This window comes from Xiphophorus maculatus, chromosome 16, assembly GCF_002775205.1.
Source record: "Xiphophorus maculatus strain JP 163 A chromosome 16, X_maculatus-5.0-male, whole genome shotgun sequence".
Classification (NCBI taxonomy): Eukaryota; Metazoa; Chordata; class Actinopteri; order Cyprinodontiformes; family Poeciliidae; genus Xiphophorus; species Xiphophorus maculatus.
The window spans coordinates 6,189,757-6,214,017 of record NC_036458.1 but is presented as its reverse complement, the minus strand read 5'-3'; the positions used below and the strand labels follow the sequence as shown (position 1 = coordinate 6,214,017).

General features: G+C 37.8%; 2 protein-coding genes across 3 annotated transcripts in view; one reads left to right on the top strand and one right to left on the bottom strand.

Annotated features, from left to right (window-relative positions):
• The window catches only part of LOC102218944 (gap junction gamma-1 protein-like), a 45,720-nt gene extending 37,934 nt beyond the window's left edge, over positions 1-7,786 (top strand). For both annotated transcript variants that reach the window (XM_023349462.1, XM_023349463.1), the window contains exon 2: positions 4,102-7,786. In XM_023349462.1, coding sequence (XP_023205230.1) covers positions 4,156-5,613 — 1,458 coding nt within the window. In that variant the 5' untranslated portion in view covers positions 4,102-4,155 and the 3' untranslated portion in view covers positions 5,614-7,786. The remainder of the gene's footprint in view (positions 1-4,101) is intronic.
• Positions 7,787-15,445: 7,659 nt separating this feature from the next.
• LOC102218678 (alpha-2,8-sialyltransferase 8F-like) lies at positions 15,446-24,022 on the bottom strand. Its single transcript, XM_005796757.3, has 10 exons — positions 23,928-24,022; positions 21,431-21,472; positions 21,235-21,321; positions 19,038-19,109; positions 18,778-18,849; positions 18,084-18,158; positions 17,507-17,651; positions 16,651-16,763; positions 16,475-16,567; positions 15,446-16,394 (listed from the first exon to the last, which is right to left on the bottom strand). The coding sequence occupies exons 1-10, from the start codon at positions 24,020-24,022 to the stop codon at positions 15,917-15,919; spliced, it is 1,272 nt and encodes a 423-aa protein (XP_005796814.2). The 3' UTR covers positions 15,446-15,916.
• Positions 24,023-24,261: the final 239 nt, after the last annotated feature.

Here is a 24,261-nt window from a genome sequence, read left to right as displayed (position 1 = left end):
TTTACTTTGTAAATTGAGTTGACATGTTTGTCATTTAATCTCTGTTTGAATTCAACTATTCTGAGAACGACTGAAAAGGGTTGTCAGAGTATGCTGGAGAACAAGCAGCATTAAGACCAGGGACCACAGCAGAATACTCAGTTATTCTGTGAAAATTGGTCTTAGAAATCACGCTGCTGTTGGTGGATATGTTTTTCAAGACCAATATTTGTGTTTCTGGGGCTGTGTCATGTGGTCACTGCCATACAATTGCTCAAAAGAGAAGTAATAAATAGCTCTTACTGTCACTTTTTATCATTATCACAATATCACTGCAAAATAAAACTAAATTCATAATTGTACTAGTACAAATGTGAATATTTTGTTAATTGGAAGGCAGAGTAATAAAAAGTAATGCCTCAAGACTTCATCTCTAAGACTTTTCCCAAAGGACCTCCTGCTCCGATGTAATGCTTTATAATTTAAACAAACCACCTAGATTTCATTAACCCACACTGAGGAAACTGATGGTGCTTTTGAACTTTGACAGGACAAATTTACCACCAGACACATTGTATGTTACAGCACAGCACCACCACCATCAATCAAATCAATCAAATGTTATTTGTATAGCACATTTCAGCAGCAAGGCATTTCAAAGTGCTTTACATCATGTCATATCAATGCAACATAGAATCAACAGTCAAAACACGACATTAAGTCAGGTTCCATCAATAAATTTGTAATTGATTACGTTTCAAATACAATCCTAAACAGGTGGGTTTTTAGTCGAGTTTGCATCCATAAAAGGTTTACCTGTTACACTCCTACTGTGTTATATGGAACAAAATACCTATTGCTATTTTTATTCCCACTCACGCTCACAATCACACGGTTTAAAACAATGTAGACAGCATTTTAATGGGCTTTTGGCACAAGGCTTTGTACACCTGTTTCATGGAATTTCGCTCTGGGACTCCGTCGTCCCTCATGGATTTTTGTGCAATTCTATGGTACCTGTTAGTGTCTAGAATTTACAGGGTTTGTGTAATATATGATGCATGCACTAGCAACACAAGTCCAGGTTAATCTTCACAAACTTTCCCGCCAGCCATCTTTGCTTGATTGGGCTGAGTCTTGGTGTTCCTCGGTTCGCCCGTGGTCCTGCGTCTGCAGCCTCATGTTTTCATGTTGAGTCACTACAGTGAATAAGGAATACCTCGACTAACCTTAGAGCGGCTTTCTGTGTAGTCATTCAGCTCATACATGCAGAGACCCTGTGACTTTACTCCTCATGCTTTCGGAGGCTCCTGCACGTGCGAGTGTGTAAATGTGTCGGCCCATCTGGGAGTCTGTCTGTAAACTACATCTGGCAGAAAATCTCCGTAGGTCCTGAGGGATGGGAGCCAGGAACTGAGGGGATTCCCGAAGTGTTGCCGACTGTAACTGGAGTGTTGTCTGCTTAAATTAATGCGTGAGATGTTGATGTGTAGATTTCATCCCTCGGCTTCACCTTATGCAGTTCCAGTAGGGCAATAAGCCTTGTGAGCTTACAAATATCATCTGTAACATTGACTGTGACTCTCTTTCAAAGATAATTAGTAAAGATATAAACCTGAAGGAGTTTTTAAAGGTTTGTTTTTTAATGTTTTCTTCTGTGGCAACCACACTGCCACTTTGAAGTTCGTTTTTTAAAGCAAAGTAAAAAATAAAACGTCTGCCTCTTGTGTCTGTGTGGGGCTCTTCAGGAGGCTGACTCACCCTGGTAACTTAATGCGCAGAGTCAGCTTCTTACCCCCAACTGCCCCACTAGCTCCTGCAGACATAAATTGGATGAGAAGGCAAAAGGCTTGGCCAAATGTGGTTGAAGTATTAGGAGTAATAAACACAGTCAGATATGAGACAGGGTGTGATCATTTCTCATGGTCAAAGTGGACCTGGACCATTTCTTACACACATCAAAACTGAACAAGAATGGATTTTTTTTTTATGACTTTTGCAAAAGTTTTCAGAAAATACAGAAAGATCATAGATGAAGACTGCATAGCCTGCATAGGTATTATTCTCAATGCGAATGGATTTCCCTAAATTGGGCATTTTCCAAACATTGGAGAAGAAGGGAGAACTCACTTTTGTAAATGAGTAAACATTTAAATCAAAGTTCTACAACTGCAGGTTATCTAACAGGATATTGTTTGCTTTTACTTTAAATCGTTTACACAAAAGAGGTGTGGTAAAGATTTTTTTTGTTGTCAATGTCACAAACATATAAGCATATTGCTTAAACCAGATGTTCACATGAACTGTCTAAAAAATAGACTTTTTATCGTGACTTAAAGTAATCTTATAATGCGTGCATCCATGCTGTTCAGTTTTTAAGTAAAGGAAATTTTCTTCAATATTAAAACATTCCTCAACATGTCCTCAAAATTAAAAGGAAATGTGAATAAATCACATGGTTAGCAGTCATATTACTTATCTAGAAATACCTGAACTTCTGATATATATACATTTATATATCAGAGTAAATCACAAGAAAAACATATATGAACAATCCTTATTAGGACATGGTCTTTTGTCATTGTCAAAAGACAACATTATGAGTAAAACAAAAAAGCTATTACATCCCGGATATTGAATTGTACCCGAAAAAGAATATAAAATACAAAACCGAGACAATGGTGAATCAGTTTTACCTTTGCAGCTGCCTGTGTTTCTGTGAGTAAGTCTGGATTTATGACCTACTGGAGAGTCAGAAAGTGGAGAAATACAGTGATGTAATGCAGGAAAGTCAAACGGACAGAGCTCAGAAATGGAAGGACTCTGGGTGGGGGCATCTCATTCTGCTTTGGTCTTTTCACTGTTTACCAGATCGCAGATGCTCAGAGTTTACACTGTGACGGAAAAACAGTCGTTGTTTTTGTCTATTTTGAACTCACATTTCCAGTGAGCATACCTAAAAATATTCCTGACTTCTGTCTCCTGCGTCTCAGGCATGTCCGTATATGGTCACAGTGATCATTACTCGATTCATGTTTTATCGTAGGCCCCCTTCAGAACATTCCCACCCTCTCAGCCCTGGAGACACAAAACAGAGGACTGGAAGCTGTGTCTTCTCTGCTTCAGTGAGGTTTCACAGTTTTCCTGCAGCTCTAAGCTCAAAACCAGCTTGGTAAGGATCCCGACCCCAGAAGGCCTTTAAACCCTGACCTAAGCTAGTATTCATGGCTGGATTTTCTTTTCAGTCAAGCTGACAATAAGCCGTGTATTATTGCGCCTTCATGAGGAGGAAAGTTCTCTAGAGGTGTCATTTTCATCCCCAAAGCTGCCCTGAGGGACAGCCGCGTTTGGGTTCAGCTCCACTGCCTGACCTAATGTGGGTCTGCTGTTTGAAATCCCGCTCCAATGGTTTGTGGCGTACCACCTGCTGATTCTGCTGGTGTGCATGGACAGCCTGGAGCCCAGAACTAACCTAGATAGACAACATGTCCCATCCCATCCTCAGAAACTACAAATAGACACTGTAAGAACAATGCAATTTATGTCTCAACCAGAACAAGCCAGTCAAGTCAAGTCTGGGAAGTTAGAGCAATCCTAAAAACTCCACCTCATACAGAAGACAGCTGCACTAAGAGGATTTATTTCTTCTGAAAGAGATAGCCTGTGAAATAAAATGAAGCCTATGGGCGTGCACATATATGCGCATGCACTTGATGATAGCAAATTCCCTATTTGGATTATTTTTCTGCCTTCTCAGTACTGCTTGATGGTATTTTTTAATACCGATATCCTCTTTCCAGTCTGTTTGGGCTTCTAATTCCCTAAAAAGTCCCAACTTGACAGCTACCTCTTTGTGACAGAGAGCTCTGTGTATCTGAGTTGCAAGGAGCAATAGAGGAAATTAAGGATGCATTGATTTTCTGAGCTCAGAGAGAAACGTTAATTTTAATTAATGTAATTATTGTGTCACTCCCTTTCACATCTTCCCGCTGAACTTGCAAAACTAATACTGTTTCCACTAGGATTAAAGTCTTACTGGAGATATTTTGCTAAATCTTTGCTTTTACTTTGAACTCACCCTGTATAACCTTGTTTCTCTCGCCCCGTCTCCTCATTTTGCAGAGTCTGTGAGCAAGTGAGAGAGGGACACTGTCTGCCCCACTGTCCAGTGACACCATGAGCTGGAGCTTCCTCACACGGCTGCTGGAGGAGATCCACAACCACTCCACCTTCGTGGGGAAGCTGTGGCTCACCGTGCTCATCGTCTTCCGCATTGTTCTCACTGCCGTTGGGGGAGAGTCCATCTACTACGACGAGCAGAGCAAGTTTGTGTGCAACTCGGGCCAGCCAGGCTGCGAGAACGTGTGCTACGACGCCTTTGCCCCATTATCTCATGTCCGTTTCTGGGTGTTCCAGATCATTTTGGTGGCGATGCCTTCTCTTATGTACATGGGGTATGCTGTCAATAAGATTGCACGATTGGATGAAGCAAAAGGAACCATTGGATCTGCCGGCATCAGAGCAGCAGGAGGGGGCTACACCCACAGAAAACCCAGGAAAATTTGCTTTGGAGCCCGCCAGCACAGAGGCATAGAGGAGACTGAGGAGGATCAAGAGGATGATCCTATGATCTATGAGGTGCCAGAGATTGAACCACCGAAAAGGCCTCGAGATCCACTGCAGCCAACACCTAGACCTAAAATCCGTCATGATGGGCGTAAGCGCATCCGAGATGAGGGCCTGATGCGGGTCTATGTTTTGCAGCTGGTGACTCGAACAGTGCTGGAGGCGAGCTTCCTTGCAGGCCAGTATTTGCTGTACGGTTTCCGTGTGAAGCCGATTTTTGTATGCTCGGGTAAACCTTGCCCCCACAGTGTCGACTGCTTTGTGTCGCGTCCTACGGAGAAAACCATTTTCCTCCGAATCATGTATGGTGTCACCGTCCTCTGCCTCTCTCTCAATGTCTGGGAAATGCTCCATTTGGGCATCGGTTCTATCTGTGACATTCTGCGGCGCCGGCGAAGCCCACCTCAGGACGATGAGTATCAACTGGGCTTGCTGGGCACTAATGCCGGTGGCGAGGGCTCTGTTGGAGGAACAGCTCCCGAGGCCGGTTCTGAGGGTGGGGTAGGTGGAGATGGTGCTGCAGATTATGTTGGGTATCCATTCTCATGGAACACCCCATCAGCTCCACCGGGGTACAACATTGTTGTAAAGCCAGAACAGATGCCGTACACGGACCTTAGCAATGCTAAGATGGCATGCAAGCAGAACAGGGCAAACATTGCCCAGGAGGAACAGCAGCAGTTTGGCAGCAATGAGGACAATTTCCCCACTGGAGGAGAAGCCCGTGTGGCTCTCAACAAAGACATGATCCAGCAAGCTCACGAGCAACTGGAAGCAGCCATCCAAGCCTACAGTCAGCAGCACCGGGCAGAGGAGCATCTAGGAGACAACCAGGATGACAAGCCGCAGAGCAACATCATCCAAGCCCAACCGCAGCCCCAGCTTCAACCTCAGAAAGAGCGCAAACACAGAGTGAAGCATGGCAAGGGGGGCAGCAGTGGAGGAGGTAGCAGCAGCAACAGCAGCAGCAGCAAATCAGGAGAGGGCAAGCCCTCAGTATGGATTTAAGCCCACGCACAGTGGCATGTTAGCATGTATATAATATTGAATGAATGGGGAGCTGTTGCAACTTGTGTTGGATATTACACCACATGCCTTATTGAATCCTGCAAGCTGGAGGCTAATGTTTTTCTATAGATCTGGGTAAAAAAGTGTAATGTTGCAGCTGACAATTTGTTTAGTCAAACTCAAGGCCAAATCCAGTCTACCATAGCTTTTTATGTGGCTTTCTTGACTCCAAATTGCATAAATCAGTCCAGTTTTTCATAAAAATTTATCCAAAATCAGAAGATCCCCTCATTTGTTTGTGCTAATGGATAACTCTGAGTTTATTGCAAATTTTACACAAAAATGTTCAAAAACATTGGGTTCAAGTGATACTAACTCCCACCTGCAGGTGGCAGTATTTCTTACTTTTGAGGTTCCTGCCTCAGCTTTACTAGATATCACCTTATAGTCCATAATTAATATGGCAAATAAGAAAAAGTCACATTTGACATCATATGGTGCAAAATTCCTCGCAGATATTTTTAAATTAGCATCACAAAACCTGTAATTTTTATTGCAAAAAAAAAAATTTCAAACAATCGTGAAATACTAGAGGAGCTGTTCAATGTGAAAAGACATAAAATATTATTTAAGTTTAACAAGTACTCATGGAATGCAGAGACATATATTTATTAATATTTGAACAGTTTGTTTTATCAAAACATTCTGGCACAATCTGCCTTTTGAGGAAATTCGTGATCTTGATATGGCCCAAAATGAAATTAAGTTTGACCCCCCTGAGCTTGAAGAATCACATCAACTATGTCTTGTTCCAGTCACTTCTGAAAAAACTATATAGTCTTCCTGCTTCCCTTTTTGTAGGAAATCAAGCTTCATATAATCTTTGATCCTGAAAAGTTGAAATGAGATTGATTCTGGATTTTGGCTCATCCTGACAAAAAATGATGCACCATCACTATGTCTTGTTATGTACAATGTCTAGCAAACCAAAGCTTTGACTTAAGGTTATGATAATTAAGATAAATTATAAAAATGTACATAAATACGACATCACCTGAAGCAGTGACCGTTTACTACAATGAGAACATGACCTACCTAAAGGCTGTGTCCTGTCACTTGACTTCTTTTCCTCCATCCTCCGTAGTATTTTCTCATAGTGTTTTTTGCCCTACACTTTAATCCAACTGTGTTTGTTTCATGTGAAATTTTAATCAAAGTGCTAAACCAGCTGCTCCTCAGGTGCCACTGAGTACAGCTGGTGGATCTTACATCTCCTTAGAGTTGTTTTTATTTTTTACAAGATGCAGAAGCAATTCAGCTTTTATACCTTAAATCTTCAAGTTCCTAGTTGTATCCTTGGCTGTTTTTGGAGGAGACAGTGCTTCTCTGCTGCTCCATTTGCCTTGTAGCTGACTGCCCCCTGGTGGTGATTTTGTACTGGGCATTTACTCTCATTTCACTTATGAAGTAGATGCAAATACTACCTATATCCAGCAACACCTTAACCAGCTGTAGTGGTCCTTTTCTATTGACAAGACTTGTGTCACTTATGTCTTCCTAGTGCTTCATGTTCAGTGTTGGACGCACAAGTCTTCACGTCGTAATGGAAAGAGTTCAAAGCCATTACTTTAATATAGTGAGACCAAACACTGTCTCTGTGATGCAAGTGTCAGTGCCAAGATTTTACACTGGGCTGCTATGAAGCTTGGTTGTTTGTAGCTTTGGAATACGTTGGCCATGCTACTCCAGCCGTGGAACTACTTCTGTGTCAGACCAACCCTTTTTGTAAAGCTCCTTTTTTTAAAAGTACAATATGTGTATTGCTCTTTTGAACTGGGACTTGAAATGAAAAACTCCAAAATGGAGTCAATTTTAATGTTAAAGCCAGTGTTTTGTATGAAAACATTTTGCTTTTGGAATGAAGCTCTTTTTTGTATGATTAAAGAAAAAAAAAAAGATCAATGATTACCTTTGTGGATATTTATGGATATTGTGATTTAATTGCCTTCCAACTGTAAAAATGTGAAATATGACATAGTATATTTTTATAATATGTCAGCTGCAATGGCTGAAGGAAAAAAAGTCATTTTGTTTTCTTGTGTGGTGCAGTATCAGTATTTCATGTATTTAGCAACCCTCTGGACTGACTTTTAATAAACAGTGTTACTTATTTTTCAACATTGTCCTGAAATCTGTAGAGTCTTTATTTTTGGTTCAGAGAGAACCCATACATGCATAAGGAGAATATGCTGCCCTCACGATGTGTCGCTCTTACAAAGCTAGCTAACACCTGAGTTGAAAATAATCCAGTCCTTGATAGTTTTCTTGTTTTATTTTGCAACTCTTTTCTGATTTGTTTTGTAAAACTGTAGCAAAGCACAAAAGTATCAACCACAGTCAAAATACAACTATAGAAAACAAATGGCTCCCGATTATTACTAATTAGCTAACGATGTAGCTTTGTATTTTGGCTGGGGAACATAGAACGTTTTCTTATAAAATATTAAACAACACTGAAATAATAATTAATAAAATTAACTTACAGACAAATAGAGTCCAAGGGACAAATGTGTTTGAAGGACAGCCGATGACAACATGCGTAGTGCCGGACGAGTTCTGCTTCACTGATCAAATTAAATAGGTGAATAATGTCCACTAGGTGTCAGTAAGGCTCTATCCACCTTATTTCTGTCAGGTTTACTGGGAAACGATTATGGGTCTTACTTCAGGCGCCCACCGGAAGTAGCCGTATTTCACGGTAATTTGTACGGTTTTTTGCTAATCTATATTCATGATAGAAGTTACATCTCTCTTTTCGGTTATAGTACAATATTTAGTCAAACTTGTTCACGGACGCACCGTCTGCTATCAGAGAGCTGCTCAGTACAGAGGATCGTAATTGTGAGTTTAATCACGGGGAGCGACAGGAACGCGATCATTGCGTTTTGTGAGGGAATGGCCGTGGATTAGCAGCGCTTCTAGCAGCTCGTTTCTGTGAAGAACTGACAATAATAAAGATGAGAAAAGCAAAGAAGCTGGTCAGAGATCTGAGCTGCCGACAGTGTAAAACACCAGAACTACATAACATTAGCTTGGTGTGATGGGAATTTTAGTTTTTGTTTGTATTTAAAAAATAATAAAGTTCATAATCTGCGTTTATAATTATGTTTGGGCCAGGAAAATTTTTTTAAGACAAAATATATGGGTTCATTTAGTTCAGGGGTGTCAAACTCCACAGATACAAAACACTGGAATGAAATGGCTTAATTACCTCCTCCTTGTGTAGATCAGTTCTCCAGAGCCTTGCTGATGATCTAATTATTCTATTCAGATGTGGTGAAGCAGAGGCACATCTGAAAGTTGCAGGACCCTGGCCCTCCAGGACTGGAGTTTGACACCTGTGATTTAGTTCATCACAACCAGGTTCTCCGTTCCTGAGTATCGCTGCAAATCGGCGGAGAAATAACCGCAGCTGCTGCGCTTCAGACCATAATACGGAGAATCTCCCCATTGGACTTAATTTCTGGTCTTAATTTTTGGTCCATGGCCTATTAGGAATATTAAAACTGATAAAAACATTGACATGTTCAATACATATTTACCTTCATTGAAAAATCAAAAGTCCTAACTTTAATTTCAGTAGACTTATTAAAAGGAGAAAACAGTCCTATTTTTAACATTATCATTGTTAATCAGCAAACTTTTTTTAATAGAACTTGTTTATTTTTTTACTTTTTCAAACGGTTGGAGCATATACAGAGCGGTTCTTTGACTCTCCCAGTCCTGGGTTTTGATGCTCTCTTGAGCTTGAATTACAGAAAAAGGTTGATTCTGAGCAGGAGTGACGAACTATTGCCCTTAAAGGCAACTATTGGGCGCCCTAGCTTTATGCCTGTTGATGAAAAAAATTTGCAGACACAGGTCCGATGTTAAAAAGTCACAATCGTTTTCCTGTAAGGTCCATCCACCCTTGTTAAAGTTTTCAGCCAAAGTATTTGCTGCAGTTTGAAGAAGGATACATAGGTTAAATTGACTGAAGGCAGCTGTTGACTCTTGGCTGTTTGATCCAGCTGCTCCCTGAAAAAGATAACTTCCTGTCAATGGAGAGGACTCTTCACAAAGTGAAGAACGGGCAAACTGGAGGGATGCCATGAGGGCATTCAAGGACTCCATCTGCTCAGTTCTGCATGGCTGGCAGCTCAGCCCCGCATCTACAAAACTATTCTAGGTTTTTTAGCCTAGACTCTGTTTGCATGAAGAAGTAGAGAAATCCTCACAGAGGATAAATCCCACAGCACATTTATGTTCGTATCTTGCTTAGCCTGTTTTTTATTTATTTTTGAGCGACTGTCGCTCTCACCTTCTTTTTGAATGAGTTTCTCACCGTCCTTTGGAACAATGTTTCCAAACTGTGTAGAGCCAATAGGAAATCACAAATAAATAATCTTTCTGCTTAAAGCGTGCTTCAAATGTCAATGATTGGGTATGCAAGTAAAGTATTCAAGGGATTTCTTTATTTCATACCGGAAAAATATTTTGAAAATAAATTTTTGTATCATTAAAATTTGTTTAGTGATATATAGGCAAAAATAGATTACATCTATGAAGTCTATCTTTTTTTTTTTACTCCTGCATGAAGTTTTGATATTAAGGTTTTGTTTGTTACAAAATATCAATATGATATGACTTTTATATTGGCACTCTTTGTTTCTTTTTTGTGTTCAACTTTTGGAGAATTTCCTAATTGATGTGCTGAACAGAAACCAACTTGTCTTTCCTGCAATTTCACTGCAATTTATTTGTGCCCACCAATAAATGGTGCATTTTCTGGGCCAAAATTATGCTTTTTTTAAAATCTATATTTCTATCTTTTTAGGCAAAGAAAATATTTACTTTTCAGTTCATTTCATACGCTCACTAGAGTCTTGAAGTTAATGTCATGTTAATGGAGCATTGACTTAGAAAACAAAGTGATGCCAATTTAATTTGCGTCAATCATGTCATGTTGTTTCCCACATCAATGGCAGATGAACTTCAACTTGTTATGAAAACATTAATATCCGTAAGGCTTTAAATTACATTAATGCATTGCAAGGTCAGATTACTTTTTGATGTTATGAACTGAACTAGCTTCTTTTAACCATCAACACATCAAAGTTTTCAGTTTGGTTCAGCATCTCTTCTCATCAGTGATCTTACAACTAAGCTTGCTTAAAAATGTATGTCACGAAAAATAAAAATAGAAATGGAACTCACATTTTGTTTCTCTGAAATGGTAAAAGCTCAAAGAAACTCGCCACCGGGAATGACTAAAGTGCTACAGCTGGATGTACAAAGAGGAGGTCACTGGCACAAAAGAGTCTAAGCTGGCATCTCGTGATGGTGGGATGTATTCTTTAAAAAAATAAACACAGTCCTCTAATGAATGGCCTAATTGGCAGAATGCATTGACCGTATGCTGATCGTGTTTTCAGGCCAGCTTCATAGTGTACTATTAAAAAAACAGGGTAATAAGAACAAAACTACCCAAGTTTTTTTGCTACTTTTTATAGACTGTAAATGCATACTCCATGAGTTGTCTAGTCCACATAGTTATTGTGGGATAAAACATGAGAGATCAGAAGCAATTTTAGAAAAAAAATCTACAAATTATTATTCACTGTTAGTACAGATTTCTTTATTGTTGGACACAGTGTTGTGCTTTAACCCTTGTGTTGTCTTATGGGTCAAAAGTGACTCATCACCATGTTTGCCTGTAGAAGAAATACCCTAAACTATCTTTTTCCAAGTTGAAATTTCTCCTAAATTGACCCCGTCATTAGAAAAATATTATACTTTGTTTTTGTTTATATTTCCATGTGGGCTGTACATCACTAGCGTACAAGGATTGTCTAATGGGTCATTTTTTACCCGTGAATTATAAAAGCATTTAAACACCAGAAAGAGTTCAAAGGCCACACACAAACTCTAATACATACACACACACACACCACAAACACACCTGCACCTCGTTCCCCCCCACACATGCACAGAGTAAAGAAACTGGATTTGATGTACAAATTGAACTTGCATTTGACCTGCACCTGCACTCTGATTCTGCAGCTAACCACTCACATCACGCAAGATCCCAAACACAACAGAAAACAATCTCAGACATAATAAAAACAAATTAGGTATAGAGAAAATGAAGGTAGGCTGAATCTGAGTACCGCTAGTTGGTTCCTTGCTGACGCCAAGAGGAGAAGTTTCACTAACAGGTGTGTCTACGTTGTATGTTTGCACATACTGACCTACATAGGAAACAGATTGTTTCATCATGCAAAATAGATTTTGGATTTAAAATTCAATTAATTTGCTTTATTTTGGGGGTTTTATTAGGGCGGGTCATTTTTGACCCATAGGACAAGGGGAGTAAACAGAATGTTAGGATCGCAAAAGGGTTAAAAGTTCATTGATACTCCTAAAAACTTTTCAAGTATTTATGACATTACAAGCACAAACTAGTAATGCATTTCACCAGGACCTTATACAATAAACAAACATAAAGTGGTGTATAATTTTGATGTGAGAGAAAAATAGTACATGTATGAATGTATCAATCCGTTTTATTTTATGTTTGGTGAGCCTAAGGAAAAATTTCCCATTAATAAATCATAAAACTTTATCTTATCTCTTACAAGAAATGTTACAAATAAAAACGTTAGAACTGTGAGTGTAAAATGTTTACAGCTCCTGATTGGATGGAGAGAATCTGTACGCTCTCAAGACTTGTAAATACTTTTTAACTGGATTTGACTGGGCCGTTTTAACTCACAAATGTGCTTTGATCCAAACTGTTTCATTGCATCTCTGACTGTTTGTTTTGTCCTTTTGGTGGCTGAATCTTTAACAGCGAGGTGAAAATGGTCCCAGAGAGAATACTACGGTGGCCGACAGGTGCAAATGCGCAGCAAAAGAGAAAACATGCGAACAAAAAAGAAGACACCCCCGAATGAAATGCAGCAAATAAAAAGAGAGACGCAAACACCCCCGAATGAAATGCAGCAAATAAAAAGAGAGACGCAAACACCCCCGAATGAAATGCAGCAAATAAAAAGAGAGACGCAAACACCCCCGAATGAAATGCAGCAAATAAAAAGAGAGACGCAAACACCCCCGAATGAAATGCAGCAAATAAAAAGAGAGACGCAAACACCCCCGAATGAAATGCAGCAAACAAAAAGTGTTGAAAACGGAAGTGCTCCAGACCACTAGGGGGAGTCAAAGAAAATAGTATTCATTTCTATGGGACCAGATGCAAGATTCTTCTTCTTCTTCTTCTTGGTATTTATTGGCGGTTGGCAACAAACTTACAGTAGCATTACCGCCACTTACCAGTATGGAGTGTGGTTCGAGATGGTCTATAAACTTTCACTTTCTACCTTTTCCCTCCATTAACTCCTGATTAAACATACCCCCACACATACACACCTGCTTATATTATCCAACTTGCTTATAACTTTATATACCCCTCTTTGATATTCTTTACACACTCACACCCAACTTGCTCTACTCATATCCTATGAAATAGCTTTGTTTTTTAAGATACCGAATAATTATTTGAATATGTCTACTCCCGAAATCTCTCCTCAAAAATTCTATTAAATTAAACCTTTCTTTAATACCTACACACTCTCTCAGCATGCATCTTCTCTCTTCTTCATACTTACAACACTCTAAAATAACATGCTCTATTGTTTCAGACTTCTCACAATAATCACACTTTCCAGATGCAAGATTCAGAGAGATACCTTTACTTTCTTTCAAATTTCTTTCTCTGAATCTTGCATCTGGTCCCATAGAAATGAATACTATTTTCTTTGACTCCCCCTAGTGGTCTGGAGCACTTCCGTTTTCAACACTTTTTGTTTGCTGCATTTCATTCGGGGGTGTTTGCGTCTCTCTTTTTATTTGCTGCATTTCATTCGGGGGTGTTTGCGTCTCTCTTTTTGTTTGCTGCATTTCATTCGGGGGTGTTTGCGTCTCTCTTTTTATTTGCTGCATTTCATTCGGGGGTGTTTGCGTCTCTCTTTTTGTTTGCTGCATTTCATTCGGGGGTGTTTGCGTCTCTCTTTTTATTTGCTGCATTTCATTCGGGGGTGTTTGCGTCTCTCTTTTTATTTGCTGCATTTCATTCGGGGGTGTTTGCGTCTCTCTTTTTATTTGCTGCATTTCATTCGGGGGTGTTTGCGTCTCTCTTTTTGTTTGCTGCATTTCATTCGGGGGTGTCTTCTTTTTTGTTCGCATGTTTTCTCTTTTGCTGCGCATTTGCACCTGTCGGCCACCGTAGAATACAAAGGTTGCCCAACAAAATGGTCAAAATGCTTTTATTTTGCACAGTACTTAAAGTTAAATACATTTCAAAACAGATAGGTCTTTATCTGGTTAACTGTTTATGTATTACCTTTTTAAACTGATGGACCAAACCACCCCACTTTAATAGGTAAAGTACTGAAACCTTAAGAGTTTTTTTTCCAGGATATGCTTGTAATATCTACAGTATTTCTTTCTTATGTGTGTATGTTATTTCTTATTTTTTGTTCTTATATTTTTGTACCTTTGTGTGAACTTGCATGCCTTCATTTGCTGCTAGCACACCTGGATTTCCCAAGTGATGGGACAGTAAAGGATATCTCTATTTCTATGTAAACATCTCCAGACCTTCCTCCCTGTCTGCTGCGTTCATTTGGTCTTCATGATGCCAGTTGTTCCTTCTGAGGTTTTCACTGAACACCTGAGAAGAAATTACCTACACATGGAGACTATTTATTAATTAGATAAATACAAATACATGGACTTATTAGATTTTTATTAGGAAAACCATTTAAAAACCCTTTCATAGTTACTCATTACTTTGTTGTACTGAAAATCCCAACAGAACATTTAGATTTATAGATATAAAGCGACAAAATGTGAAAGAATCAAAGGGTGCAAACACTTTTGTAAGGAACTGTGTAAAATGTTAATCAAAAGTAATAAAATGTGATCCTTTGGAAAAATACTTTGATATATGCATCTATCCCACGACATTCCTTCTGATCTGTACCCTGGAGAACTTTACAAAAATTTCACTTGCATAAAAAAAAGCTAAATTCTGCATTAAATCTCAGTGACCTTGAACACTTAAAGGTTTCAGGATAACGATGGATGTGAAAAAGCATTCCTTCCATTTTCCTAGCAGAAACATTCAGATTCATAATAAATATTTAAGAATGTTCACTTCATATTTCCTCTTTCAGAATGCTTTTCACGTTAATCTACAACTGACTCTCAGTGAGCCAGGAATCTATAACGTCAGGGTTTTTATTTTCATAACAGAAGTCAATGTTATGATATAAATTATTAACAGCAGTGGTCACAGTACTAATAGCATTCAAGAATTACTTCAGGATTAAATGTTACAAATGAAAACATTTTGAACAGCAGCATTCACACAGTGCACAATTCATAATGGTTCACATAAAATGCAGTAGAATTTCCACTGATTTTGAATCATCTTCAATTTGTCTCCTATTTTATTGTGTGCTAAGCTTACAGTAAGTATAAAAAGTACTTTTTTTTACATCAACACATTTTAAAATTGTTTAAATCTAACATCAAGTGTAAAAGACTGCAAACTACAGATCCCACCATGCAAGTAATTATAAAAGAATAATAACACCCCTCCTCCAAAAAAAGGGGAAGGGCCGTTTATGACATAGTGATATAAATCATGAGGTATGAATTCAAGCATAGTCGGTAATTTGATCAACACTTCATAACGGAGGAAGTATGGGTCGGTTTCTAAGCTAGCTATTTCAAACTTTTGTTAATACCACCGTCTATGAGCCCTAATCATGTTCACAGACAAATTGGCGTGACCCGAACAAGTAGAGGCCATAAATAAATGACAAAAACATCTTGGAAAAACTATTTCAGTTGCTCTGTAAAATACTCCCAACCCTCACTTCCGACATCCGTCATGGCGCCTCGAATGATTGAGTGACTAGTTACAAAGGGTCAATAGGCACTTGCCCAGGGCAGCATTAAAAGAGAGAGGGGAATTCCAACAGACAGTTTGCACATCCTACTGACAACTTGTTTCTGGACTGCTTTGCATTTATCCCAGAACAGAATATAAATAATTTCCTCCATTTTGTTTTGTTTTGGGTGGCAGGAGGATTTGCTTGCCTAGGCCTCTGCTTAACGCAGAACCACACCTGCACATGCACACGCCAACACACCCTTACATACACACAGCTCTATGCTTTTTATCCCTATTGGACTACTCTCCATTGGATTCACAGTCACCAAGGTGGAGCCTAAGTATACCCTCGCTGTGTAGCTGCAACAAGAGCTTAAACTCCCCCGGCATGGCGTGGAATCCTCTCCTTCCTGTCATGTCATCGTAATAATGGTTGGTCAGCTCCTTGAAGGTCTGTGGGTGAAGACCGAATGGCCAGAAGCCGTACAGGTCGACGGTGTCACACAGTTCCAACGCCATGCTTGTCACAATCATGCCAGTACTGAGACGCACAGCCTCCCATCCTTGAGAGCGCCAGAACGTGTCAAGATCCTTTAAGTACTCTGGATGGAAGTAGATTGGTTGCATGGGGCTCCCAAAGTCTTGAATCGTGTGGAAAGCCCGCATGCAGAGAGCTACGTTTTTGACATAGGAAAACGCAGGAAGCAAAATCATGGAGCTTCCGTATTGGCACAGTTTCTCCATAAACTTCCGTCGACTTCCCAAAAGAGAGTCATACCTGCAAAAACAAAATTGATGTTAATAAAAACAAGCGAGATGATATTACTTAAGCTGAGAAAAATGTATACATTTTCTCACTTTTGTAAAAGTATGCTCGGGTTTGCTGACACGAGGTCCGTCTTGACCCCAACGTGTTTCTCGTATCCATTTCTTAAAGGCGGGAGGTTGCACCTGAAAAACAGTAGCAGATTTTTTAAAAATTAAACAGGATTCTTAAATAATTTTAACTTCTGATACTTAGACAGCCTACTCACCTGATGACAAACTCAGCTGAGTCAATATCTTTCCCACAGCTGCTGTTTGCCAGGATCCCAGCATTCCCAACAACAGCACAAGAGCTGTAGGTTTTATTTGCAAAAGGAGACTCCTGAAATTACCAACAAAATTATTAAAAAACATATGATAAACATAGGATTTTTCATAGTTTTAACAATTAAAAGCATGCAAATAACTTATATTTAAATATATTTATAGGAATCAGTGATATACTGTATCTTGTTCCTTTGACTAATCCGCAAAAATAACTCTCAGAATTTAGGAAAACATTAATGGGTGGCACATTGATCTGAGCTGTTTTTATGCTCAAGTAAACAGTTTATAGTTTAAGGCAGATGTACATATATAGAAATAATTGTCTTTTTTCTGCTTTTTTTTTCTGCTTAAATCATTGAATTTTTGTTTTTTGAATCATTTCTTACAGTGATTGTGCCAATGATTGAGTCATCAAGAATAGCTTTAATATTTTATTTATTTTTGCCACCTGTAGGAAAACCTCTCTGCACCTTCACTGATCAATAGCCAATCAATAACTAAAAGCTGTTTGGAACTGGCAGAAAAGATTTGGCCTTTTTTTTTTATGGGAGTAACATACATAAGTTCTGCTGCAAATCACACAGATGTATTTTCCTTAAAATAAATTAAGAATTATTGCCAAAAAGGATTGTAAGAAACCAAAAAAAGATAATTAAAAAAATAAAAATATCTTTACGGGTTAAGTGCGTTTGAAAGTGAACGACCATGTTAGCCAGTCTCATATCTAAAATAAATAACTGATAAATCGGTAACAAACAAAAATGTAACTGGAAACATGCAAAACATAAAACAACTTACCTTCAAAAATGTGTCAAAATGCTCCGATTTCACCTCAAAAACCCTCTTTTTATCTCCATCTGTAGCAAGCATTGCTCCCACCAGAGTGTTCTTCTGAGTAATGATGGCCTTTTCATAACCTCTGACCTTTAAGTTCAGCTTAACTCTGGAAAAACACAAGGATTTTTATTTACTCAGCAGTTAGCAGAGGAACAGAACTTTAAGGTCTGACAGAACAATAGCTTTTAAAGCATGCTCTTTCTATTAAAGGAAGAAGTTAAGTCTTCTTTCCAATTCTTGGCATGAAATAACATATCAGTAATCCCTCAATAAAGACTTAATTTCGAAAAGTCAGTCAGTGTGATAAAAACGATAACTCCATTAAATCCAAGAGTCAATACATGAAGTAGAGCAAAATAAACAAATTTCTTTGAAAGCAAGGCTTTCAAAGAAATCAATGAAAGGATGACAGGCCTGATAAAATCTTTTCTGGAAAGAGTTTGAAAAGTTTTGGAACGCTGTTTAGCGTTCAGGCAGCAAGCTGATGGGAACGAGATTAAAAATAAGCTACAATTGATTTTGAAAGTGATATCTGTACCTTAATTCTTCGTGTTTTTCCTCCTGTCTCTTCCAGAGTTCGGAGTAAGGCTTTAGCATTTCGGTTATTTTCTTCCTGGATTTGCAAAAGCAGAAACACAAAAAGACCAGGAAACTGTGAAGTACTGACATGGTTCTGTTACGGCAAAAGCAAGGATTTCACTACAGCTGTGATTCTCAAAGGTTCCCTGAGGTTTGTCTTTTTTATTTTTGTTTTTATTTTCACAAGTGTTGCAACCCGAACTTGTTTCTGCTTTACAAGAATAAGGAGACACTACTAGTGTCTCCATGGAAATGAGACACAAGGACCGAAACGACGAAGACATTTTAAACTTCTTGCACATAATTTGATATTACCTGGCAGACGTTTTTTATTTTTACAAGCATAATTTAATGCTAAAGACATTTTTGTGTGTGTCTGATATTTAGATTGGACAGAGAATAAAGCGACAGACAAGGAAGTAATACAAAATATTGTCTTTTATAAGTATTTCTTGAGTTTTATTTAAAGAAATATACTTACTGGCACAGCACTTCTAGAAAAACAACTTTTTTTAAAAACTAAATTAAGCATTTTGCTGAGTTTTGTTGAGGCAGGAGGGATCATAAATGTTTTTTCCTCTAAGTGGGCGACTCTACCTAAAACCTTTGAGAATCACTGACCTAAAGGAAAAACTGTGACACTCTGTTCTCACCTGCAGTCTTTACAGGGTTTATGTTGGTTGGCAGCTTGCTTCTTATTGGGTATTTGCTCAGATTTGTCTTTGCTGGGAGGAAATAAAGTGTCAAAATCTGTAAACTTGATTCATTGCTGCTGGGCTCTTATTTTGATGCACATTCATGCATTTATAACATATATATCCAAAAATGAATTGTCTATAAACTGGAGTACTTAATTTTTATTAAAAATACATCTTTGCTTATTATTTTAAAAAAATTATGACACTGTTCTCACCTGCAGTCTTTACATGGCTTAGCAGCTTGTTTCTTGCCATCCGTTTTTTCAGGTTCTTTTTTGATGGGCTCACTGGAGAAAAAATGGGTCAAGATCTGTAAACTTACATGAAAAAAATCTTCTTTTATTTACATTTGGATTCAGGCATCCAGACCTAACAAATCCTTTTTTTATTCAGCGGCCAGGTTTTACTTAACTTATATTTTCTCTATGTATTTAATACATAGACTCAAAGAAAAAAAACGTGAAAAAAATTAGGTGAAAAAACTGAATTTTGTAGGTGCAGTACATTGTTGGACTTCTTACAACAGACAGGCACCAGGGATGACATGGCTGAAACACGTCTGGCAGCATTTTAGCTTTGAAAAAACATAGCTTTTGGGTCCTACCCAACCATTACAGCTGTTTTCTCAAGGTAATCCTCTGCATTGTCCCTTTGACATCTGAAGAAACTTGATGCAGGGTGAAGAGTTTAATGATTCAAAGCGTGGGTAGAAGTTATTCCAGAATGCCTTTCTGTGAGACTCAGTGGGGAGGATTAGAGTTGAAATGCTTTCATTTCTCCTCCAAATGAGTTATTATTGCCTTTATGATGGCAATGCATCAAATGGCACAAAACTTTATTTTTTAATTTACTGAATGTATTTCAGACATAAAAACTCAGCTGACTCTGAACAGTGGTTATTTAGAAGACTACAGTTTGTGCAAAAACTCCATCACAGCATTTGGAGCAATTTTAGCACAGTAATGCTCAAACCAGGAGCCGATTTGGACAAAATCAGATTTGGCTAATATTCTCTAAATTGACTCTATGTGTCAGTTTGTTTAGTTGTTTAGCTGCAACTAAACAATTTTCTCTTTGCCAGTAAGAATGGGGTGATATGACATTATTTTTGCTAAAAGATAAAGAGCAGGTACAAGAGTATCACAGAAAAATCTGAATTAATCCTTTGATTATATGTTTTGATGCATAAATGGGGACAATCTCAGATGGATTAAAAATTGTATCTCTATCTAACAACTTGCTGCACTTTTTTGTTTGTTTCATGATTTTTATCCACTGGGAAAATGGATATCAGTCACGATCAGTGACTGATAACATAGTGCAGAGCAAGGCAACAAAATCAATACCGCTTCCATTATTTTTTTTTACAGACCATACAGATTAGATTTAATTCAAACAACAGCAACAGATGTTTAATTTATTTCATGTTGGTATAATTCATCAACTTTGTTTTAAAGGATTTTTTTTCAGTAACAATTTTAGAGTTTTGTAAAATTTCCGGTTAGCTTTTCCGAAATATTGCCAAACTTCATTCCAAGCGAACCCATCCCTGACGCTGAAAAACCGGTCCATAGGCATATTTCTCGTTTGGATCTTTACCGCAAATTCTGCAGAAACTTAATTGCAGGAGGAAACACGCTCATATAACACCCACATGTTATGCTTGTTCATAACTGCGAGGACTGCATAGAATAATCTTCCTTTCCATCCACCGTATGAATCTGGAAAAATCCCTCCCAAAATTAAAGAAGCTGCTCATCGTTTATATTTTCAGCATGTTTGATTTCCTCCGCACAATCAAAACGGCTCAGTTCACTGTAGGAGCACCTGGCTTTTGTTTTATCTTTTGTGGTACAAGTAATAAATAAAATGCATCATTGTATTATTATATGGGGATTTTTTTTTTGCTGTGTGATAACAAAAAAACAGATGCATGTCATTGTTATTTGCTTTGTGTCGACAAAACTGATATGCTTTTTTTTTTTTTTTTACAAACTTCTTCACTCTGGTTCTTTGTATTTAGCATCTAAATAATTACACTGTGTTTTTTTAATTCTAAAGTATTTATGAATTTAGGTGACAGCTGAGCTTTCACAATGTAGAGTTGCCCAAGACAGCAAGACCAGATGGACGAAACTTTCCACTGCAGGACATATCATCCATTAAGAGTCTCAGCAACAGGAAGAATGCACCAAAACTTTGTAAATATCTGTATATTTTGTTCCCTAGAATGTGTAATTATGAGGTGTGTGTGACTGGAATGATGCAGGACGGTTGATGGACAGGTTTGGGTCCTGTCCATCAACAACAAACAAGTAACCCTGGTGAGTTTTGAAAGCGCTTATTGCATTTGATAAGATCGCATTTTGATTTAGGAAGCTTTAGTTTTGTAAGAAAGAATTGAATTTATACCTCAATGGTTTATTGTCAAGTTCTTCCATTTGTGAGACTTGAGAGCAGAAATCTATGAACTGATTCGAACTCTCCCTGAAACACAAGAGCAGATCCAGAAATGAGCGTCACTGATGTAGACTGATTTAATAATTGAATGACGAAAGAAACGACAAGAAAAGCAGCGACTGCTCATTTTTACCTGCGGAGGCTACATGAATCGGTGCTTTGCAGTAGATTGCGGTGAGGTTTCTTATATCTGTGGCGAAAGAAAAACAGGGTGTTGAGAAGAAATTATATTTTTAATAACAGTTTTGCTTTATTCAGTGTGAGTGCATTGCATAAACTTATGTGGGTCACATGTGAATCATCATGTGAATCAGCCTTTGGTGTTACAGGAACTATGAGACATTCTGTAATATCTTTCATCTGATGCACTATAAAAACTTTATACGCTGCAGAGTATCTTTATAGAATCCATCCAGCCTTTGTAAGTGATTCTCATCCTCAAATCTGCTTCAAAAGTTGCAAACATCAAATTCTACCAGGATAAAACACTGAAGAATTTTAGGGCGTTCTGCATATTCCAGAACAGTCATTCACTTTATAAAGGGAATGATGCAATAAATGCTTCTTGTACTAAAACTCCCATTCTTAAGGTTACATCCAAACAGGATAATTTATTATACAACAAAGTCCAAATGAAAAGCAGGAGGTTTTGCATCATTTACACCCAAAAATCCTGCAAACTGTATAAGCAGGAAAAGGACTGCTGCACAATCACAGTCATTTTACAATTTATTGTTCTGCTGATGTTTGAGTTTGTTTTGTTTGTGGGGGGAAAGGAGCTTAACAGGTTACTGATTACTGAAAAATTAATTCATGTTTGTACTGAACAATATGTGATTCTTGTGCCAGTCTTAAAGGGAAAAAAATAATTATTTTGTAGCATTAGTTTACAGTTTAGAGAACTGTTGGAACTTCCATTTCTCTCTGGAAATAAAAGTTTTATTCAGTGTTGCTAAATAAATAGGTGAACGTTTGTGGTCAGATGTTTGCATGTATTTGTGTTAATTATATCTATTTATATTCAGTCTGCTTCTGACTTTTTTTGCAGCATCAATGGGCCTATTTTTTTAAATCTAATTTACTGTTTATCTTTTTTGCCCTGCAGTTTTAATGCTTCTTTCATACCACTCTTCAAGGACAGTTCTGATGGCCTGAAAGCGTTGTGCTCTTCAGAGTTTCTACTGCTGACAATCAAAAAGTTAACAAGTTAACATGAAATGCAGCTTAAGGCATCATGACAGGACAGTTTTTGTCCTTGCACAATGTTTTTTTTTTTTTTTAAACCTGTAAAACACATAATCTAGCTGTGAAGTGATGAACCCTGAAGGAAGACAGGAGTTTCTCCAGAATTTAATGTTGCATAAAAAATACAAGAGCCGTTCAGAGTAAGGATGGCTTCAATTTATGAAAAGCGTTAATCTTTAATGCACAGATCTGGTGCACAGTTTTATGAGTCGGCATATCATTTCATCTTTAAAAAGCCATGTAATAGAGCCGTCTTGGCTGTCACATTTCACATGGTAGAAACAAAGCGTGCTGCTACAAAATCAATCTTAATGATGGAAGGCCTGAGAATATCTTATTTAAATGATAAAAATATTGAGACACATAGGATAAATTTGTGAAACTTTGAGTCTATCCTGTTTATGGTTTTGCTGAAGACTTTTCAGAGAGCTCCAGTAAGGTATTTAATAAGCAGAGGTGTGAACAAGTTACTGTTTTCTGAATTACAGGTAAGCCTCAAATATTTCTACTCAAAACTGCAAATCAAGATATGCAAGTTTCAGTTTTCAAATATAAAACTTTACATTCTGAATCTTAAGTAATGTAAATATGTAACTTAATCTAAAAGTAATGATAATGATTTCCAGAATGCTTTTATAAATGTTTTTTTGACAAAACAAACAGTAAAAGCAGTTGACCTAGTACTTAACCTTTCTTTCATCTGTGAGACTTTTGCTGTATGGTTCACAATTTCTGCCATTTGTCAACTTTAAAGCGCTCAAGGATCACAAGATTTAGATTTTTTTTTTGTCAAGACCAGTAAATATCCTTTTTTTTCTGTCCTTACAAAAAGAAAGAAGAAAATGCAGTGGCTTAAGGAAATAAAGTTTTTCAGAAAAAAAACCCATTTGTTTATTACTATCCCTGATTAATCCGTTTAGTTTGCAGCAAAGCCTCTAAAAACGTAGAAACTACAAATAAGAAAATTTCAGGATGAATCAGGAAAATGCTATTTCAGTCTGGAGAAATTGTAATCTTTTAAGAGCAAGTGGGCTAAATTATAATACAAAAAATAATGAAAAACTGTAAACCTCAACTGATAAGCAGACACACATAACACTTCAATGTTAAACATAGGAGTACGTGTATCTTTAATGTTATGGACATTTATTTAGTCATTTTTTTCCATACTTTTTTAATTTACTTGGTGACCCAAGTGAACACAAACTGGTTAAAAAGGTATATGAAAAAACCACAAATTATATACTTTTCTTTTTCAACAATATCAGCTTTTACCACTACCTTATTTGAACCTCAGCAGCAGGAATCTACCTGTGTACGCACAGGGTCACTATGAAGACCTGAGACCCTGAACATGTCAAAATGTTTGTTTACATCCCATAGACAGAAGTTTAACTTACCCTTTCTCCATCGTATACCAGATGGAGAGGACCAGAAGGCTCCCCAAAAAGAAGATATTCAAAAAGAGCAGCAGTTTCAGCACCTGTCCCCTCATGCCTGTTTTTTCTGTTAATCTCACCTGCTTGTCTTTTCTCTCACAGTCTAGTTTTCTGTCTCATTAACTCATTAAGTACTCTGTGTCAAACTATCCCCTCCTTCGTGGAATTACTTTTTACTATTTTTTTCCAGTGCTGAACTTTGCCACTTGTGTAAGTGCCTCAGACAACTTTGAACTTTAACTGAAATAACTGGCATTCTTGGAATTTACCTTTGTTTCTGCTTCCCCCTAAGCGT

Coding starts and splice junctions, on each gene's coding strand:
- LOC102218678 (XM_005796757.3), bottom strand. CDS start 24,022: ATGAGGGGACAGGTGCTGAAACTGCTGCTCTTTTTGAATATCTTCTTT. Junction 21,473..23,927: donor TGGTATACGATGGAGAAAGG/GTAAGTTAAACT, acceptor CTTTCGCCACAG/ATATAAGAAACCTCACCGCA. Junction 16,764..17,506: donor ATTTTGACACATTTTTGAAG/GTAAGTTGTTTT, acceptor TGGTAATTTCAG/GAGTCTCCTTTTGCAAATAA.